The sequence below is a fragment of the Girardinichthys multiradiatus genome, chromosome 4 (assembly GCF_021462225.1).
Source record: "Girardinichthys multiradiatus isolate DD_20200921_A chromosome 4, DD_fGirMul_XY1, whole genome shotgun sequence".
Classification (NCBI taxonomy): Eukaryota; Metazoa; Chordata; class Actinopteri; order Cyprinodontiformes; family Goodeidae; genus Girardinichthys; species Girardinichthys multiradiatus.
Window position 1 is genome coordinate 46,400,202 of NC_061797.1, and position 19,831 is coordinate 46,420,032.

The window sequence follows — 19,831 nt, forward strand, 5'->3', positions numbered from 1 at the left end:
GCATGTCTTGCTGGCGCATCTGTGACCAAGACAGCAAGTCTTTGTGATGTATCAAGAGTCACGGTATCCAGGGTAATGTCAGCATACCACCAAGAAGGATGAACCACATCCAACAGGATTAACTGTGGACGCAAGAGGAAGCTGTCTGAAAGGGATGTTCTGGTGCTAACCCGGATTGTATCCAAAAAACATAAAACCACGGCTGCCCAAATCACGGCAGAATTAAATGTGCACCTCAACTCTCCTGTTTCCACAAGAACTGTCCGTCAGGAGCTCCACAGGGTCAATATACACGGCCGGGCTGCTATAGTCAAACCTTTAGTCACTCATGCCAATGCCAAACGTTGGTTTAAATGGTGCAAGGAGCGCAGATCTTGGGCTGTGGACAATGTAAAACATGTATTGTTCTCTGATGAGTCCACCTTTACTGTTTTCCCCACATCTGGGAGAGTTACGGTGTGGAGAAGCCCCAAAGAAGTGTACCACCCAGACTGTTGCATGCCCAGAGTGAAGCATGGGGGTGGATCAGTGATGGTTTGGGCTGCCATATCATGGCATTCCCTTGGCCCAATACTTGTGCTAGATGGGTGCGTCACTGGCAAGGACTACCGAACCATTCTTGAGGACCATGTTCATCCAATGGTTCAATGGTATCCTGAAGGCGGTGCCGTGTATCAGGATGACAATGCACCAATACACACAGTAAGACTGGTGAAAGATTGGTTTGATGAACATGAAAGTGAAGTTGAACATCTCCCATGGCCTGCACAGTCACCAGATCTAAATATTATTGAGCCACTTTGGGGTGTTTTGGAGGAGCGAGTCAGGAAACGTTTTCCTCCACCAGTATCACGTAGTGACCTGGTCACTATCCTGCAAGAAGAATGGCTTAAAATCCCTCTGACCACTGTGCAGGACTTGTATATGTCATTCCCAAGACAAATTGATGCTGTATTGGCCGCAAAAGGAGGCCCTACACCATACTAATAAATTATTGTGGTCTAAAACCAGGTGTTTCAGTTTCATTGTCCAACCCTGTATTTTCATTAGTATGTGTTGTGGTAGACCAACTCAAAGGAGTAGATAAATGTTAAGTGGAAAAAAAAATTTCACTTTTATTTGCATTCAGTCCCATTTACTGTGACACACTTAAAAAAAAAAAAAGAAATCCAGTGCAACCAGATGGCACCTAATTTGTAAATAGTCTCTGTGTTTTATCATTTAATGTTGGTATAAATCAAAATGTTCTGTGTTGGCCTCAGACGTCTGTTAATGAACAAAAGAAATCACAAAGACCAAGTTATAAAAAATGCACGGGGCAACTATCAGGGGACATGGCAAACTTGTAGAACATGCTTGAACACACCATCCCCACTGTTAAATATAATGGTGGCAGCATCATGCTGTGGGAATGCTTCTCTTCAGCAGTTAAAGGAGCTGATGGGATGATTTATGAATGTTGGGATTATGATTATTGATTAATTAATATTCATCAAGAATTATAATTAAAAATCATAATTTGAAAAAATGTATTTCTTAACCAAAAATCCTCATTTATGAATCGAAACCAGAGATGTCTTCTGGTGTTATAATTGTGGCCCAAAGCCTTTGATAATTACAATTATTAAATCCTCAGTAATAGTTGATAACTATTATTAGATGTCACTGTTTAATCAACCGTTTCTGCCAAAATGTGGGGAACTTTAACCTTATTTTGACTGACAAATCACTCTTGCACAAAATAAACACAAACGCCTTCTCTTTATCCACGTGAATATTTATTAAATCAACAGCCTGATCCACCTCGCTCTTCCGATTCAATAATCTTCACCTAACCAAACAAGCAAAGTTCTAGATAACAGCTAAAATATCTAACTAAACAAAATAAAACAGCATTGAGTATGTATGAAATTAAACCAGCAGTTATGGCAAAAATACAAAAGGAATATGGTTGAACAAAGCTCGGGGAGGCCACTCCCACAATGTAGCTTAGTTACTGTAAGTCATAAAACATCCCTCCACGCTGGGGAGTCCGCGCACACAAAGAGTTGTAAAACTTTTGGCGCCAACTAATAAACATGAAGTTGAAGACAAAGAAAATGGTTGATTTTCACCATGAAGTTATTATAGCAGTTCACTTTTACAGCGCACCTGCGCTCAGGGGTTCACGCAGTAAAAACACAACTTGAAAAGCTCGGCGGCTTCAGAGTCCACAGCAATAATCAACATTCAATAACACCTGGCATACGAATACACTTTGAACACATTAGACTATAAGTGGCGATTCTAAATCGCCCTAAAATCCTACTCTATCCTGCCCAAGCTATTTCTAATAAAGAAATAAAATTTAAAAAAGAACGAAATGACTTGGTGGTGTCTCCTCTGGATCAGAAGAGAGGAGAGAGGGGGAGGGAGAGTTTCCACATGTCCGTGGGTAACTCAGGAGATCGGTCTGTCCTCGTCCTTTTCGGGCTCCTTGGCAGAAAGGTGAAGAATATGACAGACCGTCACTAGTCAACTGGAACAAAAAAAACAAGGAGGAAAAATTGCGTCTCCTTTGGCCAACGGGGTGAATGAATGAAAGTCCACGTGGGATTTTCTTCTCCAGAATGATGTGCTTCAGATGCCGGTAACCGCGTCTCGGTTCCACACTGAAAAGCCAGGATTAAAGGGCTCATCTTCCTATATAGTCAACTGTGACGTCAGAATTGGGACACCCCCGTCATATTAGCCGCGGTTCCCGCTGGGATTTGTAGTAGCGGACTATCCTGGGGTACAAAATGGCCGATGACGCCGGAAGGCATCGTGGCGTCCAGCAATGTGCAAATGGTCCAATATTCAGCAAAACATGGTCCAACATGAAGCTACAGTAAATACAGGGCAATCCTGAAAGAAACCCAGTTAGATGTTGCAAAAGACTTGAGACTAAAACAGAGGTTCACCCTCCAGCAGGACAATGACCTTTAACATGCAGACAGAGCGACAATAGGGCGGTTTAAATCATGGAAGGTTTGTCTTAAATGTTTGCTTAAAGTTCTTTGTTGCTTCTCATGCATTGAAGGATGTCAATACATGTATGTTAACACAAACTGCAGGTAGGATCTGGGCCAAAGCATTTTCCCTGATATAAACGACAATAGAGTGAAATAAAGGTCTCTTTCATCAAGAGGTTCCTGATAATGTCAAGCTTGATCCACACTCCCACCCAGTTGATCTTTAGGCTAGCCCACATGAGCTGCTGGTTCAGTTGTTTCTTTTTGTCCAGTGAGATGAATCTTGTAGTGTATCGAGTCCTCTCACTGCAGCAGCCCTCCCTTCTAAGTGGCTTTGCTCTCACACCTCCTTATTTTCACACTCTGTACGACTTCAATGCCATGTTTGTTGACAGTGACGTCCGCCGTGTTGCCTACCATCAAGGGCTTGTGCAGCTGCCTCTGGCGTTGCTTGTGCGGCATGGAAGGACTGCGGCGTAGCAGAACAGAGCCGTACTGTACGTTCAAATGCTAATAACTGCTACTGAAAAGGAAAATCTCTTAGAGTAAAGTCTAAGACTGAAACTGAAATTAAGGCTGGATAACTGTTGGATTTTTTTTTCATGGTTTTTGGTGATTCTGTGGTGTCACATCTACAGTAAATATGGTACAATAAATTATATTATGTGATATCATCTGTGTGTGTCTGGGAAAATTTACTCTGAAACAACAAAGGCTAGATTTGTTGAATACACAGCTAATAGATTATCTGCAGACATATTCTCCCTCCTGGGCTTGATCTTCAGGATGCCGTTTCTTCATTAATGTTCTCCCACAAACCTCTGAGGACTTCGGAGAACACCTGGAGTTATGCTGAGATTACATTATACACAGGTGGACTCTATTAAGTGACTTCTGAAGGCTTTACAGATTTTCATTTGTAGACAAAATTGAAATTAATGTCCTTTTCCTGTTCATAATTATACATTACTTTGAGTTAGTTTTGTAAGGATCTGTAAGTTTGTGTCGATATTTTAAACATTAGATCTTATATTTAAAGATGAGAGCCAACACTTTTAAAGCACATAAATTATTGTACCTTAAGTTTTATCTGTTCACAACTTGACCAGATTCTGAACTTTTAACTGTTTAGCTTAAAAGGCCCCTATTATTATTTTTTTTTCATCCTGCATATCCAAGATTTATGATCAACTCTCCCGGTCAAAAACAAGCTGCCGTGAGTCTCTGATTACATGAATAGACAGCAGATATTCATGCAGGGTTCTCATCTTTTGTCCAGCTCAGCCGGCACACGGTGAACTGTCCTGATAATGGTGAGCGTGACAAGTTTCAGAATGAGATTTCTTCCGACTGCGCACGTATAGGCAGAGTAGAACCTAAGCCAGAACCTTTGTTCTAAGGACCGTCATCCTGAACCAAATAAATGGAACCACTACTATTCCTGTACATGTTTCCTAATTAACTGTAGCATCAAGGTTTGACCTTTGCCCCAGTTTTTCATGCTCTCTTTGTTTGCCCCCACCCTGATGACATGTTTTAACAGGCAGCAGGTCCTGTGAGTTGTGGAGCCAGAAACTGATCATTTGTGACAACAGCCTTGAGGGAGATCTGCGAGTCATGATGATCCTACTGCTCCTGACTCATGCAGCATCGCTCTTTGTGCCCTTTCTTTTTGAAAAAATGAAGCAGTGGAATCACTAGTTGAACTCTTCTTGTTGCGTCTTTAAATCTTCACAGCCTTCAGCGAATGAGCATATTTTCTTTGGTGGTTTTGGACACATCAGATGAGAATAAATTATGCATGGAGTTCAGCAGGAACACTGACTATGGGATCCAAGTTTTATTCATATAGTCTGTTTGTGGGACAACTTTATCAGGCTTTATTTTGAACAAAGCGGCTACTTAAGAGACGCAAGGATGCGCCATAAACATCAGACAGACACTCTCTCTGTTAAATAGCCCCCCCATCTGCAAATGTACTTAGCAGCTGTTTCTGTAGAAGTCACTGGAGAGAGGCTGCATGGAAAAAGGAGTGGAGCCAGCTGGGTGGAGAGCAACAGGAAGATTCTTTTCCATTTCTGTCTGTCTGATGGAGACATGCTGACTTTTTTCTTCTTCTCGGAAAACCATTCATCTTCAAGCATGCAACAAAGTTTATAAAATTATTCAGCTCAAATAAGCAAAGCATGCAGTAATGCACTTAAAGATAAATTACATCCTTTTGGAATAAAACAAACCGTCTTGCTTGATCTTGTCAAATCCAAAAAGGTTTTTAGGACTAGAAAACTGGAGTCAAGAAAGTGTTCAACTAAAAATGTGTTGTAATCCTTGTTGTCTTGATGCATTTACTCAAAGTAAACAATATAACAAAAGGTCAGATGTTTTGTGGTGCTCTAACTCAACATGTGATGCACATCTGGATGGCTGTGCTCCATTTTATCAACACAGCCCTGCATGCATGGAGGATTTCTGAATGGTGTCCATCTGTGTTAGGATTTAGGTTTGTGTTCTGGATTAGATGTTTATTTGTTTGTTTGTTTGTTTTTTATTTAACAAGAACCAAACACTGACTTCTAAAAGACACAAACAATGTAATAAAGGAATATCAAATTGAATATTAATAATATAGGCTTTATTGATTTCACAATGGAGAAATGATCCTCTGCATTAAACCCATCCCTTAGGGAGCAGTAGACTGCCATTGTGCGGCGCCTGGGGAGCATTCAGGCACTAAGGGTCTTGTTCAGGGACCCAGAGTGGAAGACTTAGGATTCAAACCAGGGTACTTGTGGCCTCTTTCGGACGCAAATGCCTTGCTCTCTAACCACAAAGCCACCACTGTCCCTACTAAGCCACCACTCTGCTTCTAACTGTAGTTTCTATAGAGCAGATGGGAAAGAAATAGGTTTTGTGTTTTTCTACGCCTTGTTTTTGCATTTCAGAGCGTTATTATTGGGATGCGACGCTACGTATTCCCAAAGCAGACTTCCAGGAAGTTCTCCACGATGACAGGGCTGCACTCGCCTGGCTCCTGGCCCTACGTCAAATTGGCATCGTCCACCTACAGGGGGCGCCTGCAGAGCAAGGCCAGGTCGCCAGACTCGCTGAGAGGATTGGATATCTCAGGCTGACGTTCTATGGGTAAGACTCTGTGATCCTTACTACATTATAACCATTGTTTTGAAAAGGTGGAGCTTTTTTAAACACTAGAATTGGGTGCACAAGTTTAAATTTAATGGGAATTCAGTAGTAACAAATAGAGGCTCTTAGTATTCATACAGTCCCAATAATATTTGGATAAATGTCCTTTAACCAGCTTCAGTGAAACCACATGCTCTCTGTTGCCATCAACAAGCTGTTGGTATAAATCTGGCTGGGTATTTGACCACTCTTCTTGGCAGATTTGATTTGTTTCCTGGCTTGAGCCCCGGCTTTTAAGCATAGCTCAGACATTTTCAATGGGGTTGAGCTTGGAGCCATTCAAACAGCTTAATGTTAACCTGTCTCATCGGAATCAGCATTTATGTGCGTTTGGGATCATTGCCCTGTTAGAACGCCAACCTGTGTCCAGGTTTGACTCATGTGAACCAAAACGTTGCCCTTAAATGAAAGGAAATTGGTTAGGAGAGGGCGCCACCCATAAAAACCACAGAGACAAGGTGCATGTTGGGAGGAATCAAGGTGAAGCTTTTAAACCTAACACAGTACCAACTTTCAAGCATGGTTGTGGTTGCATCCTGCTGTTTGTCTTGTTGGCAGTAGTACCAGTACATTGCACAAAGTGGATGGAATAATGAGGAAGGAGGGCTTGCCTCCACGTTTAGCAAATTCACCCCAAATTAAGAGTTGAAACATGGACAGAGGGGATGTTTCAGCAGGTCAGTGATGCCAAACACACATAAGCAGACTAACATCAACACTTTCTAGACCTTGGCATGAATTCATGCACACAGCTTATTGATGTGCATTCCACACCAATGAAGGGTTACATTGGAAGGACATTGCTGCCACCCAGTGGCCCACTTTTGCTAATTTGCACACTGAGTACCTAACATGATAGCTACTGTGCTATTAACTGTCTCTACTTAATTTCAAAAACAGATTTTATTTTAAATATATAATTGTAAATGCTTTCAAAAAGTGGGGGTTAGGTTTCTAGACTGGCCCTGACCTCGATCTAATGAACTCTACCAATTCCGATAATGAGCGGTCAATTGTTCAACCATTATTATACCAGCACTTTGTGAGAAAAGACGTGGTTTTTTTGCAACTTGCTGAGGGACATTTAACCAAATATTAGTGGGGCCTACTGTATGTATTTTAGCCTTTTTGTTCTAGCCTGTGTTGATTAGAATAATCTACAATAAATTCTAACTTCTACATTTATTGTTGTTATGAAACTGGTTAAATGCATCTTTTAAAAGCCTCAAATTAATTACATTAGCACACATAATGAGCGCATGCAAACATCTTACTGTATTCATATATAAGTCAAACTATTTAACAAATAAGCATTTAAGCATATGCATCCGTCATACATCTGTAGCTTTGGTTCATATTTGCTCCATACTTGAGCTTAGTGAGTATCTCTTGGCCCTATTTCCATCACAACAGTTCATCACTTTGACTTATTGCAGGGCTGGTTGTTTGAGGACAGAGAAGGGGAAAAACAAACCAAAAATATTCCATCTTTTTTAAGCCAGAGGAATAACCTGGTGCACTCGGCTGCAACAGAGGTTTGAATCATAAAGCTCTTCCACTGGCAGTGGATGAACTCATACTGCAGGAAGTGAAAAGTCTGCACACGAAAACTGAGAGTCTGCCATCAGAGAAACTGTTAATGACTCAAGCTTCATCCAAAACGAGGCATACAAACAGAACATTGAAGATAACTTTACCTCATTAGTGCACGACTCATGCTGCATCTCAATGAAGGATCTACTTAAGAGTCTACAGTCTAAGCATTCCTGTGAAGCTGCCCAGTTTCCCCTCAGAGATCCCTCCGAAGTTCATCTCATCTCATCCTTTTCTCCTCGCTTCTTAATTGTGGTTGCTGATCTTCTGTTGCCAAAGTGGAATAATTAAAGTGGGGTTTATAAATGAATGTTATCTTTGTCCTCAGGCATACATGGCAGGTCCAGGACAAATCTATGGCAAACAATGTGGCGTACACTTCAGGGAAGCTGAGCCTGCATACAGACTACCCTGCTTTACACTTTGCACCTGGGGTGAGTAAAATCATCCTTAAATGCCATTTAAAGGATTAAACAGGAATGGGATCAGTGATGAATCATGTCTTGGCACTTGGCCTTCACGACTTCAAAGCTTTAAAAGGAGTATTTGCTTGGCATGTGTGCTTCGGCCTTCTGTAGGTGCAGTTCCTGCACTGCATTAACCAGGCCGAGGAAGGAGGGGAGAGCGAGGTGGTGGATGGCTTCCACATGGCCGAGCAGCTGCAGAGAGAAGATCCAGAGGCCTTCCAGACGCTCACCTCGCTCCGTGTGGACTTCACCGACTCCGGGACAGACTACTGCGACTTCATGCTGCAGTCGAAGAACTGCATCATCGAGTAAGTATTGATGAAATGTCAGCTGGCTGCTCAACAATACACACATATCTGGTTTCAGACAGAAAAAAAACCCAATTTTACATTCTGTGGCTGTGAGGTAGTGTTTCTAGGTATTTTATTTAGAATGGAGACACTGCCCTCTGCTGTTCAGAAACATTACAACGTCTGATACAGAAACATTTCATACTGCCTTTGAACGTAGTCTACAACGAATCTTAGAAATCTGACTGAAAAACAGATATTTAAATACTAAATAAACAAAACTCAGAGATAATCTAATATTAACCCAAGTTAATGAAGCTCTATGATGTGTTGATCTGGCCCTTCAAATATGCAATTTCACAGTATAATTTCATGTTTAATTATGCCAACAACATTGAAGTGATAGTTTATAAATTATTTGGACAGAAAAAAATCTGAAACATAATCAGTTTTTAAGCCTTCTCTGTAGATAAAATGTTTAAAACTTGTTTGACCTTCTTTGCAAATAAAAATAAATAAGGAAGCACTTTGGCCTCTTTGTGTGTCAAACAAGATGTTTAAAAATATCATGTCCTGCTTTTAATTCAGGATTTATTGTTAAAGTTAAATAACATCCTTCTGAAAAGGGTTTCATCTCTAAACATCATACTTCATCAAAGACTAATAATATGTCCTTCTGTAATGTCTGATCAGTGTTGACTCCGAGGGCAAAGTAACGAAAATAAACTACAACAACGCTACCAGGGACTCTGTGCTGGACCTCCCCTTACACCAGGTTCAACCCTTCTACCGAGCCCTAAAGGCCTATGTGGACATTATGAACAGACCAGAAAACATGGTCACCTACACCATGGAGCCAGGTCAGTGGGTCACAGTTTTTGGAGGCGGTTTATCTGCGCTGTCTGCAGTTAGCTCTGTCTGATGGATGATTTGGTGGAAGTCCAGAGCCTTGCAAAACGGTTCATGCCGCTTTTACTTTGTAACCTTCCTAAAATTAAGTTTTAAGGCTGGCTGATTGTTTTCATTTCCAGCCACTTGATTTCCATAGCAAACATTTACAGTACTAGTTGGACTTGTTGAAACATATTACAAGCCTGTGCAGTCAATAGAACCTAACCCTAACCTGAAAAAGAAACAGCAGGGCTGTGTCATCAGAACATTTCACAAAGTCCAGTCTCATGTTTTTTGGAGCCTCTAACAAGGCTTCTTCCAGGATTACCTTGTATTTATCTCCATCCATCTGCCCATCAGGTTTGACCAGCGTCCCTGTCCCTGCTATAAAGTGTTCCAGCAGCATGGTGCTGCCACTGTTGTCAGGGTGATGGTTAGAAGTACTTTTCTGCAACAAATAGCACCTTGCATGAAGGCCAACAAGTTCAATTTTGGTCCAACCTGAGCAGTGTTTGCGGTGTCCCCTACATGCCTCTCTTCCATAAAGACCTGATTTGTGGAGTGTTCAACCAACAGTTGTCCTATTCTCCCACCTGAGAAACCAACTCTGGAGCTTCCCCAGAGTTAGCTTCTTGGCTATGATTAATGCTCTCCTCACCTGGTCAGTTGAGGTGGACAGAAATGTTCTCCGATGAACATCTGAGATCTTCACGGAACAGTTTTATGTTGAGATTAAATTATACACGGGTGGAGCATATCTGTGTTGCTCTAAGAAATCCCATTAAAATACATCGAAGATTGTGGCTGAAATGTGGCCAGATGGGAAAAGGGGTGTGAATACCTTTGCCATGCACTGCAATGTTAGTAAGCTTTATTTAACCAGATGACAAAGTGTTGCACAGAAGGAAACTAAAACCATTAAACATCAGTACATCCAGTTAATTGAAATAATTGTAAACAGATGAGTATCCGTTGCTTTTAAAGAAGCTTTCAGGTTCCAGAGAGAAGGATGTTGCTCTGCAGGATGCTTCAGCTTACCATAAACATGGTGAACATGTTTGTCATCATTAAGGTCATTGTGACATTAAAACATCACTGCCAACTCGGTCACAGCAGGCCAAATTAAGTTTGCAATGTCTAGTGAAAGCCATGAAATTCATCTCTGCTGCATCTAGCAGCTGAGATTCATGACATTAATGTGTAGCAGGACCGATCTACAGCATTATTTCAAGCCGTAAATGTCCAAGCCATTGGTACACCCATGTCCTATCTGAAGGACTTCCCTCCATGAGCAATTATTCTTCGGCCAGATTCCCATTAAATAGATAAAACTTGATTTGTTTCTGCTGTTTTCTTAACTTTAAATGATGCCTGACCTTAAGCTTCTTGACTGTTAGCTTTTCTGGTTTGGAGCAACAGAACATGTTGTTATAGGTTTTCTGCACAATTATATCTCCGATTAACAGCAGAAGCTCTTATGTCTGATCTTGCATGTTTTATTTCAGGCGACATGGTGACCTTTGACAACTGGCGTCTGCTGCATGGGAGGAAGAGCTACATCAGCAAACCAGACAGGCTGCGACACTTGGAGGGTGCCTACCTGGACTGGGACGAGGTGATGTCTCGTCTCCGGATTCTCCGCAGAAACGTCCACGGGGACGTGTGAGCCTCGCACTAAGGGTCACATTTACATAGAAAACCCTAATGTCTATTCTCAGAATCTGAAACTACTACTAAAGCTACCAGTGGTCTTAAAAAAAAACATATTAGACAGCGGGCTAAAACCCAAGTCTCTATTTAATATTCAGAGTTTAAAACCTGAAACTTGTGCAACACAACAATGCAATCATGGGAAAGCCTTGTTTTTAGACTTAAAATGCTCAAATATATTTTAGATCAAACCTGTTTTTATATACATATATATATATAAATATACACACACACACACACAGCCTGGCCAAAAAAAAGTCACCGCCAAAAAAATGGTCACACTCTAATATTTCTTTGAACCGCCTTTATCTTTGATTACGGCACGCATTCGCTGTGTTTCGATAAGCTTCTGCAATGTCACAATATTTATTTCCAGCCAGTGTTGCATTAATGTTTCACCCAGATCTTGCATTGATGATGGTAGAGTCTGACCGCTGCACAAAGCCTTCTCCAGCACATCCCAAAGACTCAATGGGGTTAAGGTCTGGATTCTGTGGTGGCCAATCCATGTGTGAGAATGATGTCTCATGCTCCCTGAACCACTCTTTCACAATTTGAGCCTGATGAATCTGAAGCATTTTCATCTTGGAATATGCCTGTGCCATCAGGGAAGAAAACATCCAATGATTGAATAACCTGGTCATTCAGTATATTCAGATAGTCAGCTGACCTCATTCTTTCAACACATATTGTTGCTGAACCCAGACCTGACCACCTGCAGCAACCCCAGATCATAGCACTGCCTCCACAAGCTTGTACAGTAGGCACTAGGCATGATGGGTGCATCACTTCACCTGCCTCTCTTCTTACCCTGATGCCCCCATCACTCTGGAACAGGGCAAATCTGGACTCATCTGACCTTATGACCTTCTTCCATTGCTCCAGAGTCCAATCTTTATGCTCTCTAGCAAATTGAAGCCTTTTTTCCCGGTTAGCCTCACTGATGAGTGGTTTTCTTAAGGCTGCACGGTTGTTCAGTCCCAATCCCTTGAGTTCCCTTCGCATTGTGTGTCTGGAAATGCTCTTATTTTCACTATTAAACTGAGCCCAGGGTTCTACCGTTGTTTTTCTTTGATTTGATTTCACCAAATGTTTCAGTAATTGCCGATCACGATCATTCAGGAGTTTTCTCCGGCCACATTTCTTCCTCGAAGACGATGGGTCCCCAATATCCTTCCAGTTTTTAATAATGCGTTGGACAGTTTTTAACCCAATTTTGGTTTTCTCTGACAATGATTTGACCCTTCTGAAACAGACTGACATTTTTTCCGTGACCACAGGATGTGTCTTTCAACATGGTTGTTTAAAAAATGAGAAGCAACTCATTGAACCAGTTGGGTTTAAATAACTTGTTGCCAGCTGAAACATAATCGCTCATGCAGTGATTATGCAATGGGAGGCTTGTACCTGTTTGCTTAGTTAAATCCAGGTGGCGACTTGTTTTTTGGCCAGGCAGTCTATAGACACACTGTCCAGGGTACTTCACATATTCTTATTTATTTTTTCTGAAATGGTATCATTCCATTTATAAAAAAATTTGGCTCAGAGCTTATTTTCCTAAATACTACTGTTGTGTATTATTTTGTCTGTTGATAAAATATTTGTAAGAGTTAAAAACCTTAGAATTTGCCAAAAAAGGGAGATTTAATACATTCGGTGCTGTGCCTTTTTTGTCATACTTGAATGATTTAGACTATTAAACAACTTTTAATACCAGAGAAGTAAGTAAATACAAAAAACAGTTGTGGATTTCATTTATTCAGGGGAAAACTGTCTTAACCAGCCTGGCCCTATGTGAAAATATGATTGTCCTCAACTGTAGAATCAAGGAATCACTTCAATCCGATTTGTCTTGACAACATAAAGTAGGCTAAAAGAATTTAAAACGCAACACATCGTCCCCCTCAAGTCAAGAAGTGAGCAACAAAGTGATTGGATCCATCAGTTTGCAGAGAAGTACAAACCCTTCTAAGGTGTTTGGGACTCTAGACCACAATACAGAAAGCAAGGAGCAGGAGTTCCCAGCTAACCAAACTTGCTTGTGTCATTAACTCATCCAAGTGGTCAAAAAAAAGAACTCAGAACATCTAAAGCACTGCAGGAATCACTTGTGTCAGTGTTTGTGTTTCAATAGTGACGGTAAAACTGGCCTCGATGGGAGAGATCCTAGGCAGAAACCAATGCTCACCAATATCATCTCCATGGTCCAGTGCACTTATGCTATGCAGCAGGAGGACAGTGATCCAAAGCACCCCAGCAAGCCCATTTTTGATTGACTAAGAAATAAATAATAAACAAAGGAGTGGCCTAGTCAAAGCCTGGACTTGAATCAGATTGAGATGCTACATTACTTGAACAGGCCTTTCGTTCTCCAGAAGAGCGAGCCACAGCTCCTCCACAGTGATGGGAAACGCTTCCTGGTGGCAGTTAAACAGGAAGGAAAAACATTTAATTTAATGATTTGGATATTTTTTCTCCCTTTTGACAAATAAATAATTCCAAAACTGCTTTTCTTATTTACTCGGGTTATCTGAAGTGAAAATGAACAGGCACCACCACCGGTCTATTCAGACGCTTTGTGGGTCAGTACCCCGTTACAGACAGAAAAGCTGATTTTTATAGAAATAATTATGTTTCCTTGTATCACAGCAGAAGAGAAGTCTAAGATGTGAAGTCTACGCTGTAACAGAAGTGCATGATATTAATATTGGTAAAGTTTTTTATACGTTTTTACATGAAAACTAGGAGCTGATTTGGTCAACAGGTTTTGCTCCATGTTTGGACAGCCAGGTCTCATCTGTGTTTTAGTAAAACAATGTTTCAAACCATTTCCTGCAATAAATCTTTGAAAAAACATGTCATTTGAAACCTTGGCTTTTGTCAAAAATAAAAAACATAACCGCTTCATTTAAGACAACTTTATTATATTGCCAAAGCTGTACATAATCTATAAATACCTTTTTTTTTTTTTTTCAAACACTGGAATACTTACACCAGGCATCTCCTTACTTCTACTCTCTCCTGACAGCAGCCAGCGAGTACAATAAGAGACGAGTTGTAATATTCCAGATAAAAAAACTAACTTTTTTGCCTAAGCAGAAAACTCAGATCAGTTGTGGAGATGAAACGGCATCTTCTCAACGGCTTTCTGAAAATTCTACTTCGCACAGTTTAGTTACAAAAAATACAAGCATGTCAGGATCAAAATAAAACCTCTTCGTGATATTACTGTAGCAATATATTGCTGATCAGGAGACTGTTCACCACACACCCACTGTGGAATGGGCCAGCGACTGACCCGTTTTTCACCACCATGGAACACAGACTTAAAGACAAATTGTTCTCCTCACAGAGTCGGTCATGATTACTGATGTTGGCTTCAACACGTCTGAAGAGTCAATCACAGGAGAGAAAACTGATTCTGCAAGTTTGTCTTCAAACTTCTGTCATGAGCTGAGAATTATTATTATTTTTTTTTGACTAAACTAAGCATTTTTGTGGTTTCCACACAGAGACGTTCTGGATGCTGGATGGGACTTTTCTAAGTAAAAAAAAAAAAAACCTCTCCAGTGTTCTGTCAGCTGCTCTTCACAGTTTAACATTTACATTCAGTAACTTACTATCGCTATATAAAATAAAGTGGTAAAAGGAAGGTGAAGTAAACTATATGCAGGGTTTCATGTTGAGCAGGAAAGTTTTACTTCTGTACCTGAAAAACAAAGTGAGGGTCTGGCTCAGCTCAAACCCTTCACAGGTTTTTAGCTCCATTTCGTACCTATGCACAGTGGTGGTTCTTTTTACCCCCCTTCACCACCAACCACACTCCAAAACCCTCATGTAATTTATCAGACATTGAAATATTGGATTGATAATTGATCTAAACAGATGCTGATGAAGGAAATGCATTGAACAGCTGTCCAGACTTTGGAATCAGCCAAATTCCCCTTGATCCACAAATTTGTTAAGTGATTTAAAAGTTCGACATCCCACCGTTTTAAATGCATGTTGCTTTGGTCAAGGGAATTCAAAGTAGGTAGTGGACATGTTCTGATGCATAAATAGGGATACATTGGGTTTGGAACTACTACTTCCATCAAGAAAACTTGCAGCATCTTTACTTTATGTGTTACAGTTCTAGTAACAAATAGGATTCACATGGTGTTAAATTGTCAGCTGTCAAAGTAGGAACAATATGTAGGAACTGAAACAAGATCAACCAAAACTACAAAGGTACGAAATGGAAAAAGGGTGAAATGACAAAAACCCACTTGGCTGCTTAATAAACCGATGAAACCGCCACTGCACTTCTCAGTCTACGTGATGCTTCTCATAGGTGAATCTATATGTTTGAATAATTATGACGTTAACGTGGAAATTGTAGAAGAAAGCTGCTGCTGCTCTCAGGTTGACAGCTACACAGTCAGCCCCGTGATTCTAAATTTAATAAAGCACCATGAACTGTTCAGTTTTCTGCCGTGTGAATGTCCCGTGTCTAACCGTGGAGGACACTTTGACCAGTCCTATCACACTGAATATTCAGTAAATACACACTATAGAAAAAGAAACATCTTACATTCTTCAGCCTGTGGGAGCCTGGCTCTGGCAACGGCTAACTACTTAAGTATTGCACATCTAGCAAATCAATATTTTGTCACTTTTTTTTTCCTGGAGAAATGTACAGTCAATAAATGCATATATTAAATAAATACTATATATAGAAATATATATAATATTTATTTTTTTATCCTTATAGTAACATGCAGTTAATACCAGAGGAGCACAGACAGGAAGTTTTACAGCAGAACTAGAACAGTTAGTCAGCGTGGTGGGCCAGAGTCTAGGGCAGGAGAATACATCTGAGAACACCTAATGTATTTTAGGACCACACACCATTAATAGTTTACATGCGGTGCTCTGGTGCAGGATACAGGTGCTTTTTCCACTGCACTAACAGGGTCTCTGGATGCTTCACCAGTTTCCGCTTGGACAGTCTGGAACTTAACAGTAATCACATTTCACAGAATAACACAGAACCGTATGGAGACAGGCAGGAGGAGGTGAGCTTCACTGCTGTTGCACAGAACCTGCATGCAGTCTGCGGCTCAAGGCTAATCCCTCACATCTGGAACAACACCTGGGTCACTGAGGCTTTCACACAGAGCTGACAAACATCTCCAAATCCAAGGAGCAAGCAAATGTGTAACTAGTTGGGTTGAAACATCAGGACAACAACGGTGAATTTTTGGAATTATTTACACGACATCACGGAGGACCAAACATTTCCACACAACTGGATCTAAAAAGGATCACAGGCTTATATTTACACAAGAGGGGAGAGCAGGAATCGTGTGCTTAGATTTAAATCAGGGATTGTCAAAAGTCTGGTTAAGGAGCAGAGATGCCATTTCAAGTACAGAGTCACACCAAGAAGGGGGAGGGGGGTTGTTGACTAGCTGGGAAGAGGTCTCGGTGACAGCAGCTTGGGTTTTCCTTCCGCCTCCTTCCCCTTCACAGCCGCCACGTAGGAGAAAAGGCAGAGGACAGAGTAACAGATCTGATGTGCCTGCAGAGGGGACGCACACACACACACACACACACACACACACACACACACAGAACCAGTGATAGACTGTCGAGTAACCAGTTAAAGTAGTCAGACACTAAAACTGTAAATGCACCATTTAAATTCTTTAAGAGACTCTGTAGATGAAAATAAAACAGAAAGTTTCAGTAATATTGGATCTATGTTTTTATTAAAAGGAAAAAAACTTCACAGGTCAAAGGTAACTTCATGCAAGAACACAACTAAACTGATGAGAAAAACAGAAGTTGCTGCCATTCTAAAGTATTTGAACCTTGCTTCACAACAGGTCCGTGCAAAAGTTAATATGGCAAGCAGTAAAGCTTTTTATGGTCCTGAAGGAAAGGGTGACTGATGTTTTTCGAGTTTAAAACGTTACACATCCATCTACTGTTAAAAGGTACTGGGACAATTTAGAGAATGGTTAGGAAAAATGGTCTTGTTTAAGTGAAACCAGTTGTTTTACAAGAAAGAAAAATAACAGAAGCTGATCCCATGCTTAAAATGTGGAGGCAGCATCATAACTTGGTCCTTATTTTTACTTTGAGCCGATTCTGAACAGAAAGGGTATGAAGAAATGCTTTGCTGCAGTTAGGGTTCGCTTGATAGGGTCAGACCAGACACCTTGTGCTAAGGTTTTATTACACACAGGTACAGCGCCTTGCAAAAATATTCACACCCCTTGAACTTTTCCATGTTTACCAAAAACACACTTAAATGTTTTTGTGATTTCATGTGACAGTAGAGCATAATTGGGAAGTAGAAGCATAGTTATACATAAATGTCACTCCTGGAAGAGACATATTAAGAAGCTGAAACGAAGACTTGAGACTGAGAAGTGGAGCTTTACTTCTTAGCAGCCCAAAATACGCAGCCAGGGCATGTTTATGTGTTAGCATGGCCTAGTCAAAGACTGCACTTAAATCTGATTAATCTGTAGCAAGACCTAAAAACTAATGTTCACAGATGCTCTTCATATAATCTGTTTGGAAAGCAAGAACGGGCAAAAATCACAGTGTCTACAAGTTAAAGCAGGTGGAGACATTCCCTAAAAGTCCAGACTCGAGGGTTGAATATAAATGCACAAAATATGCTTTGATTTTTGTATTTCTGATAACTTATTTTTTAAATTCAGCTTAGTTTAAAGACCATTTTCCTTCCACTTCATCCTTAGGTGTGACTTTGCATTGGTCTGTCACATAAAACCTTAATAAAATCTACTGAATTTTGTTAAATAAGGAAAAAGTTCAAAAGGGTACATATACTTTTGCAGGGTACCATATTTGATGTTGTGATAGGAGAAGTATTTTTCTTTAAAACTATTTTGTTCTGAATTTAATAAATTCCTCGCCTGTTTTGGGGGATTTTTTTTATTGAAAACCTGGGAATGTTTCAGGCCTTTGCTCTTAGAAGAAAAAGAAACCTTTGAACTTTCCAACACCATTGCTGAATTGAACTACTTTGTGCTAAACTCTAACTCCATTTCTTACCTTCATGTATAAAACCATATTATTTTTGAATGACAGACTGTAAATGTTTAAGGAAGGACTTTCACTAAGCAGATGCAACTGTTGTAATGAAGTTTTAACTTTTCCACCAATTCACTTGGAGCATAATGCTGTTTAATCCAAATATATATATAGTGTCTCAGTGGGTTACCCTCTGAGATTAACTGTCTCATTGCAAAAGAATCCCTAATATTTTTAAATAAATTGTAAATAGTCTAATGACCAACTGAGTCATCGCCATATTTAGTCGCATCATATCCTAACATACTTCAGGCTGAAAACAATGGCAAAAGGCTTTCCAGCCCTGATTAAAGACAGAACGAGAGGACTCACCATGGGGGTCTTGTACTTGTGGATCACCACTTCTTTAGTTTCAGGAACTATGTCGGTGCAAGAGACAAAAGAAAGAATTCAAAGGCAGCAGGAACTTTGCTGAGGTCATGATTGAGAGCTTTGGGAGTTAACAGGGTTGGAATTTCAAATGTTTACAATGGGAAGTGGACCAAGAAGTCAAAAAGCTTGTGAATAATTTTACCAAGATGAAAACAAGGATAAGATGGGACTGTAGGGTCAGTTTGGGCAAAATTCATTTATGTTTTTTCATCTTTTAATGAAGCGATTATTTAGTAGCTGGTGTTAATATGAAGAAAATGCTTCTGGTGACACATTCATGGCCCACTAAATGGACAAATAAAACACACAACTGTCTTATAACTGACTGTAGAAGTTATAAGAGTTAAACACGTCAAGTAATTCAAAAAGGAAATAAATAGAAAGACGACCTCCTCTTTCTAACCCCTTCCTCCCTGTGAGCCGACATCACAGAGGAGCAGCTAGAAGAGGCTCAAACTCTGCCCAGAGGACAGACTGACTTTTCATTAGTAACTGTGAACCCATAGCAGAGATGAAGAGGCTGAGATCTGGACAGATGTTATGTCCCTTTAAATCAACCCCCGTTAAGCAGCTGTCCCACCTGAGATCCCAACTGGTTGAGATACAGAGGCGGACATTCAGCAAACAGCGACCACATGAAGAAAAATGTCAGGGTGGATTCAAAACAGAAAAGCAAGTGATGGAGGAAGCGGAGGAATACTTATTCATACACAGAAGGTGAAAGAAGATTAACCAGTGCAGTGATGAATTAAGGAAATAATCTGCATGGATCTAGTTTTGAAGAAGAAAGGTGGCAACACTTTACCTGCTGGAGAATGAAGGTTTTCATAGTGGCAAAGATGAGGGCAACATTACAAAAGCAGCACAGAGGCACGACAGTAACTCAGACATTCAACTTCTACCTCCTGTGATTCTGTGCTGCACCACCGGTACAGAGTCATCCTTTTCAACTTGAGCTTATGTGGATGAACAGTGCTGTACCTACTCCAACTGTTGATCAAGACTGTCTGAACATGGAGACCATCATAGGAGAAACTTCTAAATGTTTCTGGCAACAATCACTAACCAAACTGATCTTTCTGCAAGAATTCCTGTAAAATAACTCGGGCCTTTTAATTTCACACTGTAAAATGAGTTATTTATAGTTTCATGCTTTAATAATGGCAATCAATCCCTTTAAATGAATTATATGAAATATTTAAAT

At 40.4% G+C, this 19,831-nt stretch overlaps 2 protein-coding genes across 15 annotated transcripts in view; one reads left to right on the forward strand and one right to left on the reverse strand.

The window, feature by feature from the left end:
• Window positions 1-11,441, forward strand: part of bbox1 (butyrobetaine (gamma), 2-oxoglutarate dioxygenase (gamma-butyrobetaine hydroxylase) 1) — a 31,484-nt gene extending 20,043 nt beyond the window's left edge. For both annotated transcript variants that reach the window (XM_047362654.1, XM_047362653.1), the window contains exons 4-8: window positions 5,936-6,134; window positions 8,116-8,221; window positions 8,366-8,562; window positions 9,238-9,404; window positions 10,941-11,441. In XM_047362654.1, coding sequence (XP_047218610.1) covers window positions 5,936-6,134; window positions 8,116-8,221; window positions 8,366-8,562; window positions 9,238-9,404; window positions 10,941-11,101 — 830 coding nt within the window. In that variant the 3' untranslated portion in view covers window positions 11,102-11,441. The remainder of the gene's footprint in view (window positions 1-5,935; window positions 6,135-8,115; window positions 8,222-8,365; window positions 8,563-9,237; window positions 9,405-10,940) is intronic.
• Window positions 11,442-14,048: 2,607 nt separating this feature from the next.
• Window positions 14,049-19,831, reverse strand: part of madd (MAP-kinase activating death domain) — a 60,737-nt gene continuing 54,954 nt past the window's right edge. For all 13 annotated transcript variants that reach the window (XM_047363053.1, XM_047363045.1, XM_047363051.1 and 10 more), the window contains 2 exons: window positions 18,568-18,614; window positions 14,049-16,708 (listed from right to left, as the gene is read on the reverse strand). In XM_047363053.1, coding sequence (XP_047219009.1) covers window positions 18,591-18,614 — 24 coding nt within the window. In that variant the 3' untranslated portion in view covers window positions 14,049-16,708; window positions 18,568-18,590. The remainder of the gene's footprint in view (window positions 16,709-18,567; window positions 18,615-19,831) is intronic.